The sequence below is a fragment of the Salvelinus namaycush genome, chromosome 20, assembly GCF_016432855.1.
Source record: "Salvelinus namaycush isolate Seneca chromosome 20, SaNama_1.0, whole genome shotgun sequence".
In the NCBI taxonomy this organism is placed as follows: domain Eukaryota; kingdom Metazoa; phylum Chordata; class Actinopteri; order Salmoniformes; family Salmonidae; genus Salvelinus; species Salvelinus namaycush.
This window is the reverse complement of record NC_052326.1, coordinates 14,818,529-14,839,586: the sequence shown is the minus strand read 5'-3', so window position 1 is coordinate 14,839,586 and position 21,058 is coordinate 14,818,529. Positions and strand designations below refer to the sequence as shown.

The window sequence follows — 21,058 nt, the reverse complement described above, 5'->3', positions numbered from 1 at the left end:
GATTAACTGACTTGTTGGAAAGGTGGGATCCTATGACGGTGCCTCGTTAAAAGTCACTGAGCTCTTCATTAAGGCCATTCTACTGCCAATGTTTGTCAATGGAGATTGCATGACTGTGTGCTCGATTTTATACACCTGTCAGTAATAGTTGTGGCTGAAATAGCAGAATCCGCTAATTTGAAGGGGTGTCCACATACTTTTGTAATTATAATGTATGTGCTTGTCTGTTCTTGTGTATCATAGGTTCATGATTATACCATTATAAAAGTGCATAATTAACAAAAATTAATGGTAGGAAAGGAATACCTCTGGAATAATATTGAAAGTGTACGTGTATTTCTTTATTGATCATTACGGTGCAAACTGTCATCTGAAAACAAAAAAGTATGTACGTAGCTAATAATGATCTTTCATTTTAACTGAGGATAATAGACTCATGAATGCCATGGCTTTTCATCTATTGGCATGTTTTACAGCTGAAAATATTCCTTTTCTCTCAAGTACCTTTAGTGGAATGTTATATGGTTTTAAGTGTTGCTGTTTTTCCATTCAATAGTTAGTGTGTGAAATTCTTCCAGCTAGTCTAAACCTGAAACTGATGACCAAACTGCTGTGCATTGGGGGTCGTAAATGTATTTTTCAGGTGATGTAACTTATGTCTGTAAAACACAAATTAATATACACTTAGCTCTAAGCAAATTTATCCAGAATATATATTGTATATTTATGAACTTATAATATTTTGTATCTTTTTGTGAAATACACTTCTGTCATAAAGCCCATACAATTCTCAGCACCAGCAAGATAAGTGTGGTGTTAATTGACATTTACAAATGTATTCGTTTTCGATTTTTTGGAGTAATGCCACAAATGAGTTCTATTGATTGACTGGAATGAGTTGAGACATATTTTTCATTCCATTACGCTATGACCATATTTCAAAGGGGTGAGACATACTGTACATTTTCTGTGTGAGGAGGATGGGGTGCATTCATTGATCTTTTTTTAATAAAGTGTAATCATGGTTAATTAAACATGTTGAAATGGAATCATTCAAAAAGAAAACTACAGTATATTGATTTTCATGTATGTACAATGTAATGACTGTGAGTGATTTGCCTCAGTTAAATACAACATGTATCATCAGTTCATCCTTATTAGCCTAATTCTAATGGCTTTGCTTGAAGAATGACACAATTTGACATATTACTTTTTTCCAGAGGTGCAAAGTAACTAATTGCAAATACTCTTGTTACTAAAATTGAATAGCTTTTCTGAGTAATTTTACTTCTACTTGAGTAAAATGTTATTAAAGTAACAGTACTTGAATAGGATATTTCAGTACTCTTTCCACCCCTGGAGGGAGTTTGTGAGTGGGGAAAGAGCGCGTGAGTGAGTTAAAATGTTAAACCTAACCTTAACCCTAACTTTTAACACACTGCTAACCTTATGCCTAACCCTGACCTTAAATTAAGACCAAAAAGCATGAATCTTTATAATATAGCTAATTTTGACTGTGTGGCTGTGTTATCTAGTGCAGGGGTCTTGCCCAGGGAAAACAAATCTTGCCCAGGGAACCCCTCTCAGGCAAACCAGCGACCCTATCATATGTTTTCCCATCAGGTGAATGATAATGGGACGGAGAAGTAATCCACATTTTAAAATGAATAGATTTGGTAGACAGTTTTTCATTATTTTAACCACCCCACATTATAATTGAAAGCGGAGGTGTACACTCTAACATAGCCTATTAGCTAGAAAGGTAACTCCAAACACATTTTCACTAAGAGCAGCTGTTTAGCTGGTTAAACAAAGGTCAGCCATGTGTTGGCAAAAATGTATGTCCAAGGTTAAGAAAGCTTACCAGCAGGCAGCGGCACATGCACTTGTTTGTAATTCCAAATGAATGTATTCTGTTGTTTCTAGCGATATTCATAAAAACACTGAAACCCCCTACAGCGGAGACCCAGTTGAATACCACTGATTCTAGTGGAAAGTGGAAACCAGTGTCCTGCCAGCCACCAGCACAGCTCAGCGCATGTCATTTTCAGAACATGTGCTGCGCTTATGGGCAGGCAGGCACGCACGCTGAGTAAACATTGACGAGGAAAGAACGGTCCCTCGGCTGCCAGAGAAATCGGAGGACACCGTTTTTCACTATTATATGTAAGTATTTGGGTAAATATATAAAAACATTTTTTTCACTGTTACAGAGTGTAATAATGTTTAGAACCAATTGTTATTTAATATGTCACCTTGTAATAACTGCATGAACTTGAAGTTGTTCGCTGATATCAGCTTCAAAGCAATGACAAACTGCAACAAATAAACAACTTTTGTCGAGAACAGACTCAGGCAATCTAACGACTATTATTAGCACGCTAATTTCCGTTTTGCCTTAGATAGTTACTTTTATAAATCAGTTACACAAATGTAAATCATCTGTTACATTTAAAAAATATATATATATTTAGAGGACAGGTTTGCTGTACTTGGCAGTGCTGAAGTCTTACCAAACAACTCAAACTGGAGGTTGTGTTTGACACCTTCATGACTTGACTGAGAGAATGACTTGACAGACGGCCCTATCTAGCTATAGTTGTGACATGTTTACAAGAAGGACTCTGCTAGAGAGCATGCACCCAGTCAATAGTTACAGGCCAGCTTTGAAGAGCTATTTAAGTTGACAAGCCATTCATCGAAACCCAGCTAAAAATAAACTGTCTCTTGCACATTCACTGGACCCTGAAAATGTAATTGCAGACAGTATCTAGAATGATAATATTTACTAAATGTAGAATTTGAATAGGCTTTACTCTTTTGTAGATGCAGGTAAGTGCCAAAATAAAGGAAATACTTCAGTAAATGAGGAATACGAAGTACAGTGCCTTCAGAAAGTATTCATACCCCTTGACTTACTCCACATTGTGTTACATACAGCCTGAATTCAAAATGAATAAAATAAAAATCTCACCCATCTATACACAATACCTCGTAATTACAAAGTGAAAACATGTTTTTAGACATTTTTTGCAGATTTATTGAAAATCAAAAGGAAATATCTCATTTACATAGTTATTCACACCTAGGGCTGTTGTGGTGACCATATTACCGCCACACCTTGTGCCACCAGTCATGAAGGCAGTCAAATTCCACGTGACCTTTCAGTCACTGTTATTAGGCTTCTCCAAGCTCTGATGCTGCTGATCATTAGTAGCCAAACAAACGTGCTTACTGCCATTCTAAATCAAAGGTAATTTCACACATATATTATTTAATATATGTCAAGACAAGATTTTTGTGTGACTGTTTCGAATCAGAGTCGGACACCTCATGTAGCCTAACCCATAGGCCTATATGTTTTGATAAGGTTTGTATCACTACTAAAGTGGCCAAATAACTTCTTAAAATGAAGCACATTAATCCTCTTTACAAGGGGTGTAGAGCCTAACGGGCATACATACTGTATGCAGCGCTTGAGTTTCAAGTTTGGGAATGATCATTTTCACCATAAAAATGCACCTTTATAATTAAAGCATTACATGCATAATCGCATTCATGGTAACTTTTGATAATGGTCTTTCTCCGCTAATGGAACATTTGCGCGTATAACCTACTGCTGTGTGCGCATTACTGCACTTATAAATGGGAAGAAATAGCCGAATAGTTTATCAACATTTTTAGCTAAATGTTCTGATCTGTTGCGTCAGCCTCATTGCGTAAAAAAGTTTTGATGCTAGTGGTTATATTCATTTGGGATCTATCACGTCTTACAACTGTCCCAGAATATGTATTTATCCCACAGAGTAGAATTTGTACTATGGGGGATAGTAGATTGACATAGGCTAGTGCTTTTGCAGTTCGTTAAGCCTATTCATCCTGTTGGCTATATCTTCAATATGCACCTCGAAATTGGATAAGGACGCGTAAAGTTGCTTCCCCGGTGCTTCTGATTTTAGGGTGCATTATCGCCACACAAAGGGGAGGCCGCAGGGAAATTCGAGGCATAATCAAGTGCTTCTCAAATTGTAATTTAGAGACTGACGAAGAGTGTACAGACTGCGCAACAAAAAAAAGCAGAGCTCATGCCTTTCAAGCAACTTTTTTCAAATCATCATTAGAGTCGCATCATTCAGCCTTACAATGTATTAAAAATCCAAACATATATCCCAGCGTTTGTAGAACAACTAAAGTTACATTAATAACTGTAACGGTCGTCATATTTTTCCTCCTCCTCGGATGAGGAGAGGCGAGAAGGATTGGACCAAAATGCAGCGTGTGATGAATACATAATGAATTTTAATAATAATAACGTGTAATATTTGTGTTGTGGAGAAATAACAAGGCAGGAGACGGAGTACAGTTAGTTTTCGTTTAGTCAAAACCTCTCCTGCTCTACAGTTTCCCGGGCACACTAGTGCGCATGTGCATTTCCTATTAGGTGTAGTAACGTACACTGTCGTAACACATCACTGCTTAGTAACAGCATAGTAACTAATATAAACAGATGTAGATCCCAGATACTACACTCCTCCCCCATAGTGTTTAACTCCCAGAGAACAAGGTAAATATATTAGGGAACTACTAATGCAATATCTGAACAATGCATTCTTAACATTTTTCAACTACTGGGTTGAAGCAGACTTTTCAGAGCCCAGCACAAATCCAGGGGATTATTCTGCCCCGAAGATGGAGTTTGTGTCCTAATAACTAACCCAGGTAATGTCCTTTTTCTTTCCTTTTATCTAGGACATCTTAAAGTGTTTGTTTGTTTTACTGTCTGTTACCTTAAACAGCTCAACTCATAGGTCAAGCTTTTGAGGTGCCTTTCGCTGTCGAATAGGATATCTCCGCTCCTCCTGGGCTTCCGGTAGTGGGCCAGGTTCGGGTGGAAGGTCAGGCTCTGTCTCTCCCGTACGTCCACAGTCAGGAGAATAGTCCTGGGGGTCGTTATTGTTCTCTCGGCGTGTCTCTGCTGGGGCGTTGGACCGTAGCAGATGATCCACATGAACGTTGACCTGGCGATGACCAATTTGGACTTGGTAAGTCAAAGGTCCTTTGCGTTGCAAGATCACACCTGAGTTCCACAGGCTCTTGGGGTGTCTGAAATCACGTACCATCACCCTCTCTCCCTCTTTGAATCCTCTGACAGTCTTTGAGTGTCTGTCATGAGCTTTCTTCTGCTGTAGCTGGTGCTTTGCCACAGTGCTTGACAAGTCTGGTTTCAACAATGTCAGGCGGGTACGTGGTTGGCGTCTCAGAAACAGTTCAGCTGGTGTACATTCCGTTACTGTGTGTGGTGTGTTGCGGTAAGTAAACAGGAACCGGGGAAGCCTTAGGTGGGTGGGCACAGACTGAACCTCGAGTTTAGTCCAGGCCTTCTTAAAGGTTTGCACGGATCTTTCCGCTGCTCCGTTTGATGCCGGATGGTAAGGTGGTGACCGGATGTGCCTTACCCCATTGTTCTTGAGAAACATTTCAAAATCGTTTGACGTGAAAGGAGGGCCATTGTCCGATACGAGCTCCTTGACTAGTCCAAAGGATGCGAACAGGTGTCTGAGAAGATTGATGGTCTTCTCAGCTGTGGTCAGTTGAGTAGGGAACACTTCCATCCACTTGGAATGGACATCGACGACAACAAGGAAATGTTGCTTGTCAATCTCGGCGTAATCCACATGGATGCGTTCCCAAGGTGTCGCAGCCCAGGACCATGGATGAAGAGGTGCAGCAGCAGGCTTGTTGCGAACAGCTTCACAAGGTGAGCAGTGGCCTACATGCTGTTGAATGTCCTGATCCAGTCCAGGCCACCACAGATAACTGCGAGCGAGTGCTTTCATTCGAGTGATCCCTGGATGTCCCTCATGCAGGTCAGATAGCAGTCTCCTCTGGAATTTTTGAGGTACCACCACCCTTGATCCCCACAGAACACATCCTTGATCAGTGGACAACTGGTCTTTCTTGTCGATGAATGGACGAAGGTTATCGTCATTTACGAAGTTTGGCCAACCTCCTAATGTTAAGTCCAAGACTTTGGAAAGCACTGGATCTTTCCTTGTTTCCTCTGCTATGTCTGAAGCAGATATGGGCAGTTCGTCAATGAGAGAGATCTGGAAGACTGCTCTATCATCTTCACTGTCGGAGTCACTATTGCATGGTAGTCTTGATAGTGCATCTGCATTTGCGTGATCACTGGATCGTCTGTACTCAATCTCGTAGTCGTAGGCTAACAATATCAGAGCCCAACGTTGCATTCGAAGTGCAGCAAGGGTTGGTATAGCTGATTTTGGTCCAAGGATGGCCAACAGAGGCTTGTGATCTGTCAGCAGTTGGAACTTCCTTCCGTACAGGTATTTGTGAAACTTCTTCACTCCGAATATTATGCTCAGGGCTTCCTTCTCAATTTGAGCATAATTTCTCTCACTTGGTGACAGAGTCCGTGATGCAAATGCAATAGGGTGTTCTTCACCTGACGATAGAACATGTGAGATGACGGCTCCTACTCCGTATGGAGATGCATCACACGCGAGTCTCAGCTTCATCTCTGTGTTGTAGTGGGCAAGCCACTTGCTCTTTAGCAGACGCTGTTTGCAAGTCTTGAATGCTTCTTCGCATTGTGGGGACCAATTCCACTTTGTATCGGCCTGCAGCAGTTGGTGAAGCGGATGCAACAATGTGGACAAGTTTGCCACAAACTTTCCGTAATAGTTCAGGAGCCCCAAAAATGACCTCAGCTCTGAGATATTTGTGGGTGCTGGTGCGTTTACGATTGCTTCCACCTTGCTGTTGGTTGGGTGCAGGCCTTGTGCATCAATCTTGTATCCGAGATACTCCACTGAGTCCTGGAGGAACTCACACTTGCTGCGTTTCATTCTCACTCCGTATTTCTCCAGTCTTGACATCACTTTGTCCAGCACTACAAGGTGCTCTCCAATGGTTGGTGCTGACACGAGGATGTCGTCCATGAAGCACACAACGTTGTCTATACCGTCCAAGATCTGATCCATTGTGTGTTGGAATATCGCTGGAGCTGTCGAGATTCCATAGGCCAAGCGATTGAATCTGAATAGCCCCTTGTGTGTATTGATGGTCAGATACTGTTCTGACTCCGGATCCAGCTTCAGTTGCTGATAAGCGAATGCCAGGTCCAGCTTACTGAAAACCTTCCCACCAGCTAGAGTGGCAAACAGATCTTCAGCGTTTGGTAGTGGATATTCCTCTGGTAGTATGCAGCGATTTACTGTGACCTTGTAGTCACCACACATTCTGACGGTCTTGTCTTTCTTTGGGACTACAACAATCGGAGCGGCCCAGTCGCTCCTCGCTACTTTCGTGATTATGTTATTCTTCTGTAGGCGGTCCAGTTCCTTCTCTACTGCTTCCTTAAGAGCATAGGGAACTGGACGTGGTTTGTGAAAGATAGGCTTGGTTCCTTCTTGCACTCTGACTTTTGCTGTGAAGTCTTGTATTTCGCCGTAGCCATCTTTGAAAAGTTCTTTGTGCTTCTCCAGCATGTTAGTGAGTGTAGCTTGACTCACTGGTTTGTCCTTTCTCAGACTGAAGATTTCTCCCCAGTTCAACTTGATCTTTTGTAGCCAGTTTCTGCCTAGCAAGGCTGATTTTTCTCCTTTAACAATGACAAGCGGTAGCGTCCACTCCTTCCCCTCATACCGGACTGGTACCTGGATCTGCCCTAACACAGGAATAGTGTCACCAGTGTATGAAGAAAGGCGGATGGACGCTGGCTGAAGAGGGCACTCTTTCAGTTTTTCTTTGTAGAGTCTCTCTGGAACCAGAGATACAGACGCTCCGGTGTCCAGCTGCATTTTTACCGGTTTTCCCGCTAACTCCATGTTGAGATAGATTCCATCTTTTTGTTGTTGAGCTGTGTACACTGTGGACAGTACTTTGTGCGCTCTTGCTGTGCGTTTTGAGGCTTTACACACTTTCTGTAAATGTCCAACCTTTCCACAATTGTGGCACTTTACATTTTGGAATCGACATTCACTGTGCTGATGATTATCTCCCCCACATCTGTAGCAACTTGGCTTAGACCATTGAGATGTGGGCTGCTTTGTTCTTGTGTAACCTTGAGGACGGGACTGAGAAAAGTGTGACTTTTGTGAGCCTTTTTCACCACGTGCATCACTGACCTTGTGAACACCTTTCTGACGTTCTGCATATCCCGATAGCTCAATAGTATCCCTGTGGGCAAGCTCGAGTCCAAGTGCGATATCACAGGCTTTCCGAAAAGTCAGGTCCTTCTCTGACAGAAGCCTTCTGTGATATGCTTCACCTGTGAGACCACATACAAACTTGTCTCGAAGAGCATCATCAAGAAATTGTGCAAACTCACATGTACTTGCCAGCCTTTTCAAAGCAAGGATGTAGTCAGCCACGGTTTCCCCTTGACTCTGGTGACGTTGGTAAAATCTGAAACGTTCTGCAATGAGAATTGGCTTAGGCTTGAAATGCCTTGAAAGAGTTTCAGTCAGTTCTGCATAGTTCAACTCCACTGCTTTTATTGGTTCAATGAGACCTTTCAGCAATCCATACTCAGTTGGACCCAAAACACTGAGAAATACGTCTGCTTTCTTTTCATCTTTGATTTCATTTGCAGCCAGCCAACGCTCAAAACGCTCCAAATAGGAATCAAAATCCTCTTTTGTAGCCTCAAACTCTGGTACTCGACCAATGGTTGCCATTTTCACAGTTAATTGTTCAGTTTCCTTATTCCTTGTATTCCTTAATTGTCTTCTAATTCTTCACTTCAGAAGTTTCTGCAATTACTTCGTTCACTGCACTCATTTGTAATAATGTACACACCGTGTTACGTTCCTTCTTCCTTTTTTTTTTTTCTTGACAATATTTCTCCACTGAGATCGCCTAATATCAATGGGTTCAATGACAGTTTTTATTTTTATTTTATTTAACCACCAGAGGGCAGTGTCGCTATTCTGGACTCCAATAGTCTTGCTACTTGGCAGCTCCTGAACACTGTATCTGCTAGCAGTGCTTAGCCGTTTTTTACTGGCGAAAGAAAATAAAAAATAACTGACGAATTACATAATTATTTTGAGTTTCATTACTCACGCAACATTCTTCCCTTCAAGCAATGTCCGTTAAAGAAGTTGAATCACCTCGTCGCCACTGTAATATTTGTGTTGTGGAGAAATAACAAGGCAGGAGACGGAGTACAGTTAGTTTTCGTTTAGTCAAAACCTCTCCTGCTCTACAGTTTCCCGGGCACACTAGTGCGCATGTGCATTTCCTATTAGGTGTAGTAACGTACACTGTCGTAACACATCACTGCTTAGTAACAGCATAGTAACTAATATAAACAGATGTAGATCCCAGATACTACATAACGAAGACGAAAATATACTTGAACAAACTACAAAACAATAAAATGAAGTCAACAGACCTGAACAAACGAACTTACATAAACAGGAAGAACGCACGAACAGGAACAGACTACATACACGAACGAAAACGAAACAGTCCCGTGTGGTGCGACATACACAGACACGGAAGACAATCACCCACAAACAAACAGTGTGAACAACCTACCTTAATATGGTTCTCAATCAGAGGAAACGTAAAACACCTGTCCCTGATTGAGAACCATATCAGGCTAAATGACAATGAACCTAAACATAGAAACACATAACATAGAATGCCCACCCCAACTCACGCCCTGACCAACTAAACACATACAAAAACAAGAGAAAACAGGTCAGGAACGTGACATAATCCCCCCCTCAAGGTGCGAACTCCGGACGCACCACCAAAAGTCTAGGGGAGGGTCTGGGTGGGCATCTGTCCACGGTGGCGGCTCAGGCTCTGGGCGTGGTCCCCATCCTACCATAGTCAATCCCCGCTTTTGTAGCCTCCTCCCAATGACCACCCTCCAAATTAACCCCACTGGATTAAGGGGCAGCACCGGACTAAGGGGCAGCACCGGACTAAGGGGCAACACCGGACTGAGGGGCAGCTCCGGACTGAGGGGCTGGTCATGGCTGGCTGACGGCTCTGGCTGGTCATGGCTGGCTGACGGCTCTGGCTGGTCATGGCTGGCTGACGGCTCTGGCTGGTCATGGCTGGCTGACGGCTCTGGCTGGTCATGGCTGGCTGACGGCTCTGAAGGCTCATGGCAGACGGGCGGCTTTGCAGGCTCAGTACAGACGGGCGGCTTTGAAGGCTCAGTACAGACGGGCAGTTCATGCGGCGCTTGGCAGACGGACAGTTCAGACGGCGTTGGGCAGACGGGCAGTTCAGGCGCCGCTGGGCAGACGGGCAGTTCAGGCGCCGCTGGGCAGACGGGCAGTTCAGGCGCCGCTGGGCAGACGGCAGACTCTGGCCGGCTGAGACGCACTGTAGGCCTGGTGCGTGGTGCCGGAACTGGAGGTACCGGGCTAAGGACACGCACCTTCAGGCTAGTGCGGGGAGCAGCAACAGGACGCACAGGACTCTGGAGGCGCACAGGAGGCTTGGTGCGTGGTGTAGGCACTGGTGGTAATGGGCTGGAGACACACACCATAGGGCTAGTGTGTGGAGGAGGAACAGGGCTCTGGAGACGCACAGGAGGCTTGGTGCGTGGTGCCGGTACTGGTGGTAATGGGCTGGAGACACGCACCACAGGGCTAGTGCGTGGAGGAGGAACAGGGCTCTGGAGACGCACAGGAAGCCTGGTGCGTGGTGTAGGCACTGGTGGTACTGGGCTGGGGCGGGGAGGTGGTGCCGGATATACCGGACCATGCAGGCGTACTGGCTCCCTTGAGCACTGAGCCTGCCCAACCTTACCTGGTTGTATGCTCCCCGTAGCCCGACCCGTGCGGGGAGGTGGAATAACCCGCACTGGGCTATGTAGGCGAACCGGGGACACCATGCGTAAGGCTGGTGCCATGTATGCCGGCCCGAGGAGACGCAATGGTGGCCAGATGCGTTGGGCCGGCTTCATGACATCCGGCTCAATACTCAATCTAGCCCTGCCAGTGCGGGGAGGTGGAATAACCCGCACCGGGCTAAGCACATGTACAGGAGACACCGTGCGCTCTACCGCATAACACGGTGTCTGCCCGTACTCTCGCTCTCCACGGTAAGATCGGGAAGTTGGCGCAGGTCTCCTACCTGACTTCGCCACACTACCCTTTAGCCCCCCCCCCCCCCCCCCAATACATTTTTGGGCTTGACTAACAGGCTTCCTACCGCGTCGTCGTGCTGCCTCCATTCGCCGGTATCCCTCCTCACACTGTGCCAGAGAATCCCAGGCGGGCTCCGGCACTCTCCTTGGGTCGATCGCCCACCTGTCGATCTCCTCCCACGTAGTGTAGCCCAGATCCTTCTCCTGCTTCCGTGCTGCCTCCTCATACCGCCGCCTCTCGGCTTTAGCTGCCTCCAGCTCTTCACGAGGGCGGCGATATTCTCCAGGTTGAGCCCATGGACCTTTACCGTCCAGTATTTCCTCCCATGTCCAGAAATCCTGCGATCGCTGTTGTTGCTTTTCACGCTGCTTGGTCCTGGTTTGGTGGGTGATTCTGTAACGGTCGTCATATTTTTCCTCCTCCTCGGATGAGGAGAGGCGAGAAGGATTGGACCAAAATGCAGCGTGTGATGAATACATAATGAATTTTAATAATAACGAAGACGAAAATATACTTGAACAAACTACAAAACAATAAAATGAAGTCAACAGACCTGAACAAACGAACTTACATAAACACGAAGAACGCACGAACAGGAACAGACTACATACACGAACGAAAACGAAACAGTCCCGTGTGGTGCGACATACACAGACACGGAAGACAATCACCCACAAACAAACAGTGTGAACAACCTACCTTAATATGGTTCTCAATCAGAGGAAACGTAAAACACCTGTCCCTGATTGAGAACCATATCAGGCTAAATGACAATGAACCTAAACATAGAAACACATAACATAGAATGCCCACCCCAACTCACGCCCTGACCAACTAAACACATACAAAAACAAGAGAAAACAGGTCAGGAACGTGACAATAACTATAAATAAGCATATAGGAGTACATATTTCTTTGTTAACCGCTCAACAGAATATTTGCATGTGTGCACTCCCTCAAATCGTTTGGAGAAAATATCCTGTCTATTTTATTCAGCTTTGTTCAATTGTATTCTTCATATTATAAAATAATATTAAATAATGCCACATAATTCTAAGCAAGTCTGTTAAATGAACTAGTGTAGCCCACAGCCATTTGGCATAGCCAGATCAGGAACTAATTAAGGACAACTCAGAGTATGCTATTCATTCTTCTGAAATAGATTACATTTTCTTCAAATCATGTTTCTTTAGACCTGTCTAAAATAAATAATGGATTCATTGCGAAGGTGTAGGCTATATTACATGGATTTATTAGACTTTTTAAAATGTAGATGTTCCAAAGGTCTGCATCAGTTGCTTGTAGGCTTAGGGTAATGTATGAAAATGTCCATTTGCCCATTGTTTTGACTACCATGGCTAGAAGAGATCTCACGACTTTAAAAGAGGGGTTTGTGGTGGCCCAACACCCTATTAAGACACTTTATGTTGGTGTTTCCTTTATTTTGGCAGTTACCTGTACATTGGCCATGTTGTGTTGCCTGATTTAACCTCATATATCCTATGTATGAATGCTTAGGATGTCAATTTATAATGGTGTGAAAGTGTTTAATGAACAGTTTGTCTGTTTTTCTTTTTGCCGTAGGCCTTCTGCGTGTACCATCTTCATCTCCATTATCTTCAATCCTACACTTGCATGACCTGTGCTGTCTAGGCTAGAAGGCGTCGGCTCCCTGTTCTATTGTGTCCTTTGACAATGTCCAATGTGCCTTCATCTAGATATGCTGCTGCAATATCAGCCCTTTCCCTCAGTTTACCTGCTGTTAACTCCAACCCACCGCTTACCCCCAAATCATCCCTTACCCTCAAATCCCTGACCCCTAAACCACTAGTTGACCCTACCCCCAAACCACCCCTTACCATCAAACTATCATCATATCCCCCTTCACCTGAGATTTTCGGGTCAGATGATGAGGAACAGGAGAATCCATCTGAATACTGTATAGGTACTTCACCAGTGTGCCAAATATCACCAAACAACAATACAATAATGTGTGGTAGGAGTTTTTATACAGTTTATTGTTGATCGGAAAGAGGTTTCAATGTTCATTGTAGGTGGCTACTACCCGGTGGAAATTGGAGCAATATTCATTGACCGTTACCAGGTGGTGAAGAAGTTGGGATGGGGCCACTTCTCCACTGTGTGGCTAGGCTGGGACATTGAGTAAGTATAATAGTTACAGTATACTGATAACATTGTTTTTGTTATTGATTGACCTTCGGTTTCATATTGTGATTATGACAGTTAAAGCAAGTGATTCATATTTTTTATTTGTATGAGCAGGAAGAGGCGTTTTGTGGCTCTGAAGGTGGTAAAGAGTGCTCCAACCTTCACAGAGACTGGTTTGGATGAGATCAAGCTTCTGAAATGTGTTAGTATTGTATACCCATGTTCAACCTTTTATTCTCTGCTACATAGGCTTAATCAGTCTACCTTGCTTGTTCATCAACCAGAGCCAAGCTTATTAGGAAATATTGCCTTTTATTTGTAGCACAATGGTGATAATGAAAAGTCACATGTTTACTCCCCAGTTATGTCCTGTTATCAATTGCATTTAGGTAAGGGACAGTGACCCATCTGACCCTAAACGAGACACTGTTGTGCAACTTATCGATGACTTCAAGGTCTCTGGAGTCAATGGGGAGCGTATCCTTTTAAAAGTCATCCACGTGTTATCATTTTACCCAGGATCTATTTCTCATACAGTATGTGCCGTATGTTAACTTGCACATTTGAGTGAAATGGTTTCTCCTTAATTCAGCTATGTGTCAGATGTATGCATGGTTCTTGAAGTGCTGGGTCACCAACTGCTGAAGTGGATCATCAAATCCAACTACACTGGCCTTCCCCTGCCCTGCGTTAAGAGCATCCTCAGACAGGTGGTGTCTTTCCCCTGTGATCTCCAAATCCTGTCTCTACCGTTTTATCATCCAGAGCAGCTTTTGTGAAAGGATGATTTCCTTTGTGTGTTCCCTGGTGTCATGTAGCCACACTATATCACCATTGTTGTCTCATATCACAGGTTCTCCAGGGCTTAGATTACTTGCACACTAAATGCAAGATTATCCACACAGACATTAAGCCAGAGAACATCCTTTTGAGAGTGGATGATGTTTACGTCCAGGAGCTGGCAGCCGACACCAACCTACAGGAGCTGCCAGTTTCTCCTGCTCCCACAAGCTGTTCAGGTTAGGATTGCTCTTTATTCCAAGTTGGCATACATGTGTCATTAAGTACAATTCCCTCTGTCTTTTTTAAACTTATTTTATTTTTAGATGGAGGGAAATGGAAACGATTTGTTACGGAGAGATAGAGATGCAATAACAATGCTGAATATTAGGCGTCAAAGTATAATATTACCTAATGTTATTATTTTTGTTCTCTATGATTTGATTTCATGCTCTCTTGTGCCTTGCTGATCTCCTCATCTACTACTGATGCCAGAAAATACCAGTCTAAGAGAGAAGCAGGTATGGCAATCAACTCTTTGTCTTGTCTCAAATCATGAACCAACCATATTGCTACAAAGGGGGAAACATAGTTTCTGGTAATCTTTTGATGACCTCATCTGTCACCTATGTCTCTCTGACCCCTCCTATCATAATTTGGGTATTAGATTGTGTCAAACCTGTTGGGGAAGTTGACTGTGGCTTTCCAGACTCTTGGGGTTTGGGTAAGATGGCCTTGGCATTGTGAGTGTGTGCTGATTCACTGCATCTTGGCCCTAGGAAGGTTCTTCTGGAGGAAAGCATTGATCTGTGAATCTGGCTGTTGTCAATAGTTACAGTATTGTTTCAGGTTTTCTACTCATTCAACCATTAAAACAGCAGTTGTGTGTGTGTGTGTGTGTGTGTGTGTGTGTGTGTGTGTGTGTGTGTGTGTGTGTGTGTGTGTGTGTGTGTGTGTGTGTGTGTGTGTGTGTGTGTGTGTGTGTGTGTGTGTGTGTGTTATAACAAATGTGTATTAATCATTAACTTGCACATGAACAGCATTTCTGAATGAAGATGCACAGTTTACTAATTGCTATTTATATTCATTCAGTATGTATAACTATACCTTTGCGTTTGTAGTGAAATTGTTCACCTTGATCAATTCATTGAAAATTAGCATGCACTGCATGAAAAAGGGATTTGTGGTACTAATATTTAAAGAAATGTACCTTATTTGCAGAGATTGGTTTAAAATATTTTTAACACTGTTGCATGCTGCAAAATGAGAGACGTCTCATTTTAAGTTTCCCAACAAAGTCCTGTGCCTGTGCTCATAGACCGGGAAGGTTTCCAGGATCCCGAGGGCCAGGTTGTCGAGAAAGGAGAACAAACATCAACAGCCGCAGCAGGGCGAGGACACTTTAGTTGACCGTCAGAAGAGGGCAAAACCTCATGTGTCATTCTCCAATATCACCACTCCCTGTAGCACTCCCAATTCCACCTCTCCCCCTAAGCCTTCAGGTCCTGTGTGTACTACTTGGAGACGGAACCTGCTGCATGAAGAAGCAATGGGCTCTGACAGCAAGGAGTCAGTCTCGTCACCGATAGAAGATGCACCATCATTGACTACAATGTCTCACTGCTCTAGACAATCTACAATGTTGCATCATTCTACCCAGAGAGACAACCAGCCCTCATCATCATCACATGGTCAGTCTTGATCTGGAGCCGGCTGTATAGAGTATATTGTCACAGCATATTTCCGTGTAGTATATGTCAGAATACCTGTCCAGTGTTTCAATTGAACTTTCATGATTTGCATTATAGTATTTCATGCATATGCGGATGATTAAGTTTAATTATACTAAGTGTACAAAACATTAGGAACACCTTCCTAATATTGAGTTGCAACGACTTTTGCCCTCATAACAGCCTTAATTCTTTGGGGCATGGACTCTACAAGGTTTTCAAGCATTTCACAGGGATGCTGGCCCATGTTGACTCCAATGCTTCCCACAGTTGTGTCAAGTTGGCTGGCTGTCCTTTGGGTGGTGGACCATTCTTGATACACACAGGGAAACTTGAGCACGTTTTTGCCCATTCACCAACTGAATGGCACACAAACACAATCCATGTCTCAATGGTCTCAAGGATTATAAATCTTTCTTTAACCTCTCTCCTCCCCTTCATCTACACTGATTGAAGTAGATTTCACAGGTGACATTAATAAGGGATCATAGCTTTCACATGGATTCACCTGGTCAGTCTATCTATGTCATGGAAAGAGCAGGTGTTCCTAATGTTTTGTATGCTCAGTGTATATGAATGATATTTATGTTGTAATACATCATACATAGCATCCATTTTACACCAGAGCACTCACGGCGCATCCATCATCCATAATATCTATCTGCGCCATCTGTCTTGTATTTTGTTTCAGGGTTCAGTGAAACAGATATGTTGGTGAATCTTCTGAAGCCACAGAATGCTGATGAAATCAGCATCAAGATTGCAGATCTGGGCAACGCCTGCTGGGTGGTGAGATACTATCTGACAGACATTATGTATATGAATGAATACAGTACCAGTCGAAAGTTTGGACACACCTACTCATTCCAGGGTTTTTCTTTATTTTTTAAACTATTTTCTACATTGTAGAATAATAGTAAAGACATCAAAACTATGAAATAACACATATGGAATCATGTATTAACCAAAAAAGTGTTAAATAATTCAAAATCAAAATATATTTTATATTTGAGATTCTTCAAAGTAGCCACCCTTTGCCTTGATGACAGCTCTGCACACTCTTGGCATTATCTCAACCATTTTCACCTGGAATGCTTTTCCAACAGTCTTGAAGGAGTTCCCACATATGCTGAGCACTTGTTGGCTGCTTTTCCTTCACTCTGCGGTCCAACTCATCCCAAACCATCTCAATTGGGTTGAGTTCGGGTGATTGTGGAGGCCAGGTCTTCTGATGCAGCATCACTCTCCTTATTGGTCAAATAGCCCTTACACAGCCTGGAGGTGTGTTGGGTCATTGTCCTGTTGAAAAACAAATGATAGTCCCACGAAGCGCAAACCCGATGGGATGGCGTATTGCTGCAGAATGCTGTGGTAGCCATGCTAGTTAAGTATGCCTTGAATTCAAAATAAATCACAGACAGTGTCACCAGCAAAGCACCCCCACACCATCACAATAAATCACTGACAGTGTCACCAGCAAAGCAACCCCACACCATAACACCTCCTCCATGCTTCACGGTGGGAACCACACATGCAGAGATCATCCGTTCACCTACTCTGTGTCTCACAAAGACTGGAATCAAAAATCTCCAATTTGGACTCATCAGACCAAAGGACAGATTTCCACTGGTCTAATGTCCGTTGCTCATTTTTCTTGGCCCAAGCAAGTCTCTTATAGTTATTGGTGTGCTTTAGTAGTGGTTTCTTTGCAGCAATTTGACTACGAAGGCCTGATTCACGCAGTCTCCTCTGAGAACAGTTGATGTTGAGATGTCTGTTACTTGAACTCTGTGAAGCATTTATTTGGGCTGCAATTTCTGAGGCTGGTAACTCTAAATCTAATGAACTTATCCTCTGCAGCAGAGGTAACTTTGGGTCTTCCTTTCTTGTGGAGGTCTTCATGAGAGCCAGTTTCATCATAGCGCTTGATGGTTTTTGCGACTGCACTTGAAGAAACTTTCAAAGTTCTTGACATTTTCCAAATTGACTGACCTTCATGCCTTAAAGTAATGATGGACCGTCATTTCTCTTTGCTTATTTGAGCTGTTCTTGCCATAAAATGGACTTGGTCTTTCACCAAATAGGGCTATCTTCTATATACCAACCCTACCTTGTCACAACACCACTGATTGGCTCAAACGCATTAAGAAGGAAAGAAATTCCACAAATGAACTTTTAACTTTTAAGGCACACCTGTTAATTGAAATGCATTCCAGGTGACTACCTTATGAAGCTGGTTGACAGAATGCCAAGAGTGTGCAAAGCTGTCATCAAGGCAAAGGGTGGCTGCTTTGAATATTCTCAAATATAAAATATATTTGTTTAACACTTTTTTGGTTACTACATGATTCCATATGTGTTATTTCATCGTTTTGATGTCTTCACTATTATTCTACAATGTAGAAAATAGTGAAAATAAAGAAAAACCCTAGAATGAGAAGGTTTGTCCAAACTTTGGACTGGTACTTTATAGGTATTAAATATGGTACCTTAGATGACAAAATACATTAATATAACATTCAACAGGCTAATATCAAGTAATTGCTCATAGTATGGAGGGCTAATTCTTCATGTCTGGTCTCCAGTACAAACACTTCACAGAGGACATCCAGACCTGTCAGTACCGCTCTGTGGAGGTCCTGATTGGGGCTGACTATGGCACTCCTGCAGACATCTGGAGCACAGCCTGCATGGTGAGAACCCAGGAGCACCACATCCACCCTTATGACTGTCTATAATATCTATTACTAAGAACTCTAACATTTCCATACAGGCATTTGAGCTGGCCACTGGGGAATATCTGTTTGAACCCCATTCAGGGGACAACTTCTCTCGAGAGGAAGGTAAGCCTTGTTCTCTCTCCTCTCTGTCCTGTGTTTTTCCTGGTGATTGGTCTTGCTCATAAAAAAAGAAAGAAAATAAATGCTATAATATTTATTTCACCAGCATAGTCCAATGTCTCCTTTCAGATCACATTGCTCACATAATTGAGTTGCTGGGACCCCTTCCATCCCAGTTTGCCCTCTCAGGGAGAAACTCCAGGCGATATTTCAATCACAAAGGTATATCTATTCACAATGACTTGTGAAATGTTGTATACACAAATGGTTTCTTGTAGCATATGATTCATATTTATGTGAAAGAGCACCCTTATTTTAATTTCACCCACACAATGACTATCAAATTCCTTTTACATATCCTGTTCAGTCAATACTTAGTGTAATTATGTAAGACTCTTTCCCTTGTTTGCTAACAGGGCATCTGCGGCGCATCTCAAGGCTGAAGCCGTGGAGTTTGTGTGAGATCCTGCTGGATAAATACGAGTGGCCACGGGAGCAGGCAGTCCAGTTCAGTGCCTTCCTCCTCACCATGCTGGAGCCCCTCCCAGAGAAGAGAGCCACCGCTGCCCAGTGTCTAAAACATCCCTGGATCTCCTCATAGACATCATACCTAGTGTTATCTAGTGGTGGCTCTATCTACCATGTTACCTAGTGTCTGAACCCCTCTGGTATCCTCATGGACACAGAGTCGCCACCACTGCCCAGTGTCTGAACCACCCTGGATTACATCACAGACAGCCGTCTCACCGAGGCCACACAGGTGAAGTCCCTTAATATGATGATGATTTCAAGGGCAAATCCACCAATTTTAAACCTCATGTCATTATCTCTAGCACAATACCAGTGTCTACATATGTGAAATATGTGTATTTCTACTTTTTGTAGAACAAAATATAAATTTCAAAAGTTAAACCCGATGACATCATCAAAAGTTAAAACATTTTTTTTTAAATGTGATTTTCTAACACTGTGAGATACGCGGCGACGTGGGGAGCAAGAAAATACCCTCCCTCTGACTAGAAACTTGTTGCAGGTTTAGAAAATCAGTTTCTCTTACTTTTAATCCTACCCTATGATGTCACAGAGAAGTCTTTTTTAGGACCTTATCTGTTTAACCACAGATCATAGAAACGTGCTGTTTTCACATACCGTATGTAGACACTGGTTTGGTGCTGGTGATAATTATGAGGTTGAAAAGTGGCAGAATTGCCATTTAAGTGGAGGGGGGGGGGGGTTGTGGGTCACGTATGAAATTCAGCAAGTGTTATTTTTTTCAGCTTTTCTGTATGTGTTAATTCAGCAAGTGTTATTTTTTTCAGCTTTTCTGTATGTGTTAATTCAGCAAGTGTTATTTTTTTCAGCTTTTCTGCATTTCTGCATGTGCTATTTTTCTGTTTGCTCTGGGAGAGAAATCAATTATCACTATATTTTGTTGGGTGATTTGAAGCGTTTGATGTGGAGAAAATAACTTTTGATATGGAGAGATGACATGATGATGAAACAAATCCAGTTTATGTAAAACTGTCACTGTTTAATTTTACAGCTCTCTTTAGATATTCATTTGATATTCCACATTATTTCTGATGTGATGGCCTGTGTTCAGATTATTCAAATTTGAGCACATCAATGACCAAAATCATAAAGAAGGCAAGACTTACTGGAATACTGCCTTTTCAAAAGGACACTGGGAAAATTACTTTTGTTTTTATCTTTCTTTGAATAAATGTTATTTGTTTATACAAGGCTTTCATTATCTACCGCGTTTCTTAAAATAATGAATAGAAATCGGGTTAGAATTAGACGTTGTGTTAATTTAGCCAATTCATGCATGAATTCATAATACTCTGATTCACCTGACTCCTGTTATGAGACCTCGTGGAATGACAGAGAAGGAGTGGCTTCAAAGGGGATTAGGATACTGAAGAGTAGGGTTCAAAACTACAGCCCGGTCACCCAGTCCATGCAAGGTAAGCCATACCTCCCCTCCTTTCATTGCTTCCTTCTGTGTTGTCCCTTATGATCTAACTTATGTGTGGGTAGGCTGTGAGTGTGTTGATGACTGAAAGTGGGCTTTCTCTAGTGAGACCTCCACATCCCACTGGGCACACACTGGTTGATTCAACGTTGTTTCCACATTTCAATAAAATGATGTCGAACCAACGTGGACCAGATGTTAAATTGACGTCCGTGCCCAGTTGGATTCCCTCTCTGTTCACACTAAGGGTTAGCTATAATTCAGCAGCGGAAAGAGAGGGGGAGGGTTGGCAAGTAGGGAGGGGTTAGTCTCGTGAAAATGTGCGCTGGTGTGTGAGACGAACTGTGCTGGAAGGTGTGAAACAGTTTTATGGCGAGAGAGGTGGCGTCAAGAAGGAGAAGTGTAAGTGAAGAAAAGGAAGAA

General features: G+C 43.0%; 1 protein-coding gene across 1 annotated transcript; it reads left to right on the top strand.

The window, feature by feature from the left end:
• Positions 1–12,836: 12,836 nt before the first annotated feature.
• On the top strand, positions 12,837–19,775 carry LOC120065603 (SRSF protein kinase 3-like). The gene is made up of 11 exons (XM_039016663.1): positions 12,837–13,086; positions 13,196–13,304; positions 13,425–13,512; positions 13,700–13,787; positions 13,914–14,020; positions 14,164–14,329; positions 16,512–16,609; positions 18,406–18,513; positions 18,594–18,663; positions 18,790–18,882; positions 19,077–19,775. The coding sequence occupies exons 1-11, from the start codon at positions 12,837–12,839 to the stop codon at positions 19,259–19,261; spliced, it is 1,362 nt and encodes a 453-aa protein (XP_038872591.1). The 3' UTR covers positions 19,262–19,775.
• The last annotated feature ends 1,283 nt before the right edge of the window (positions 19,776–21,058 follow it).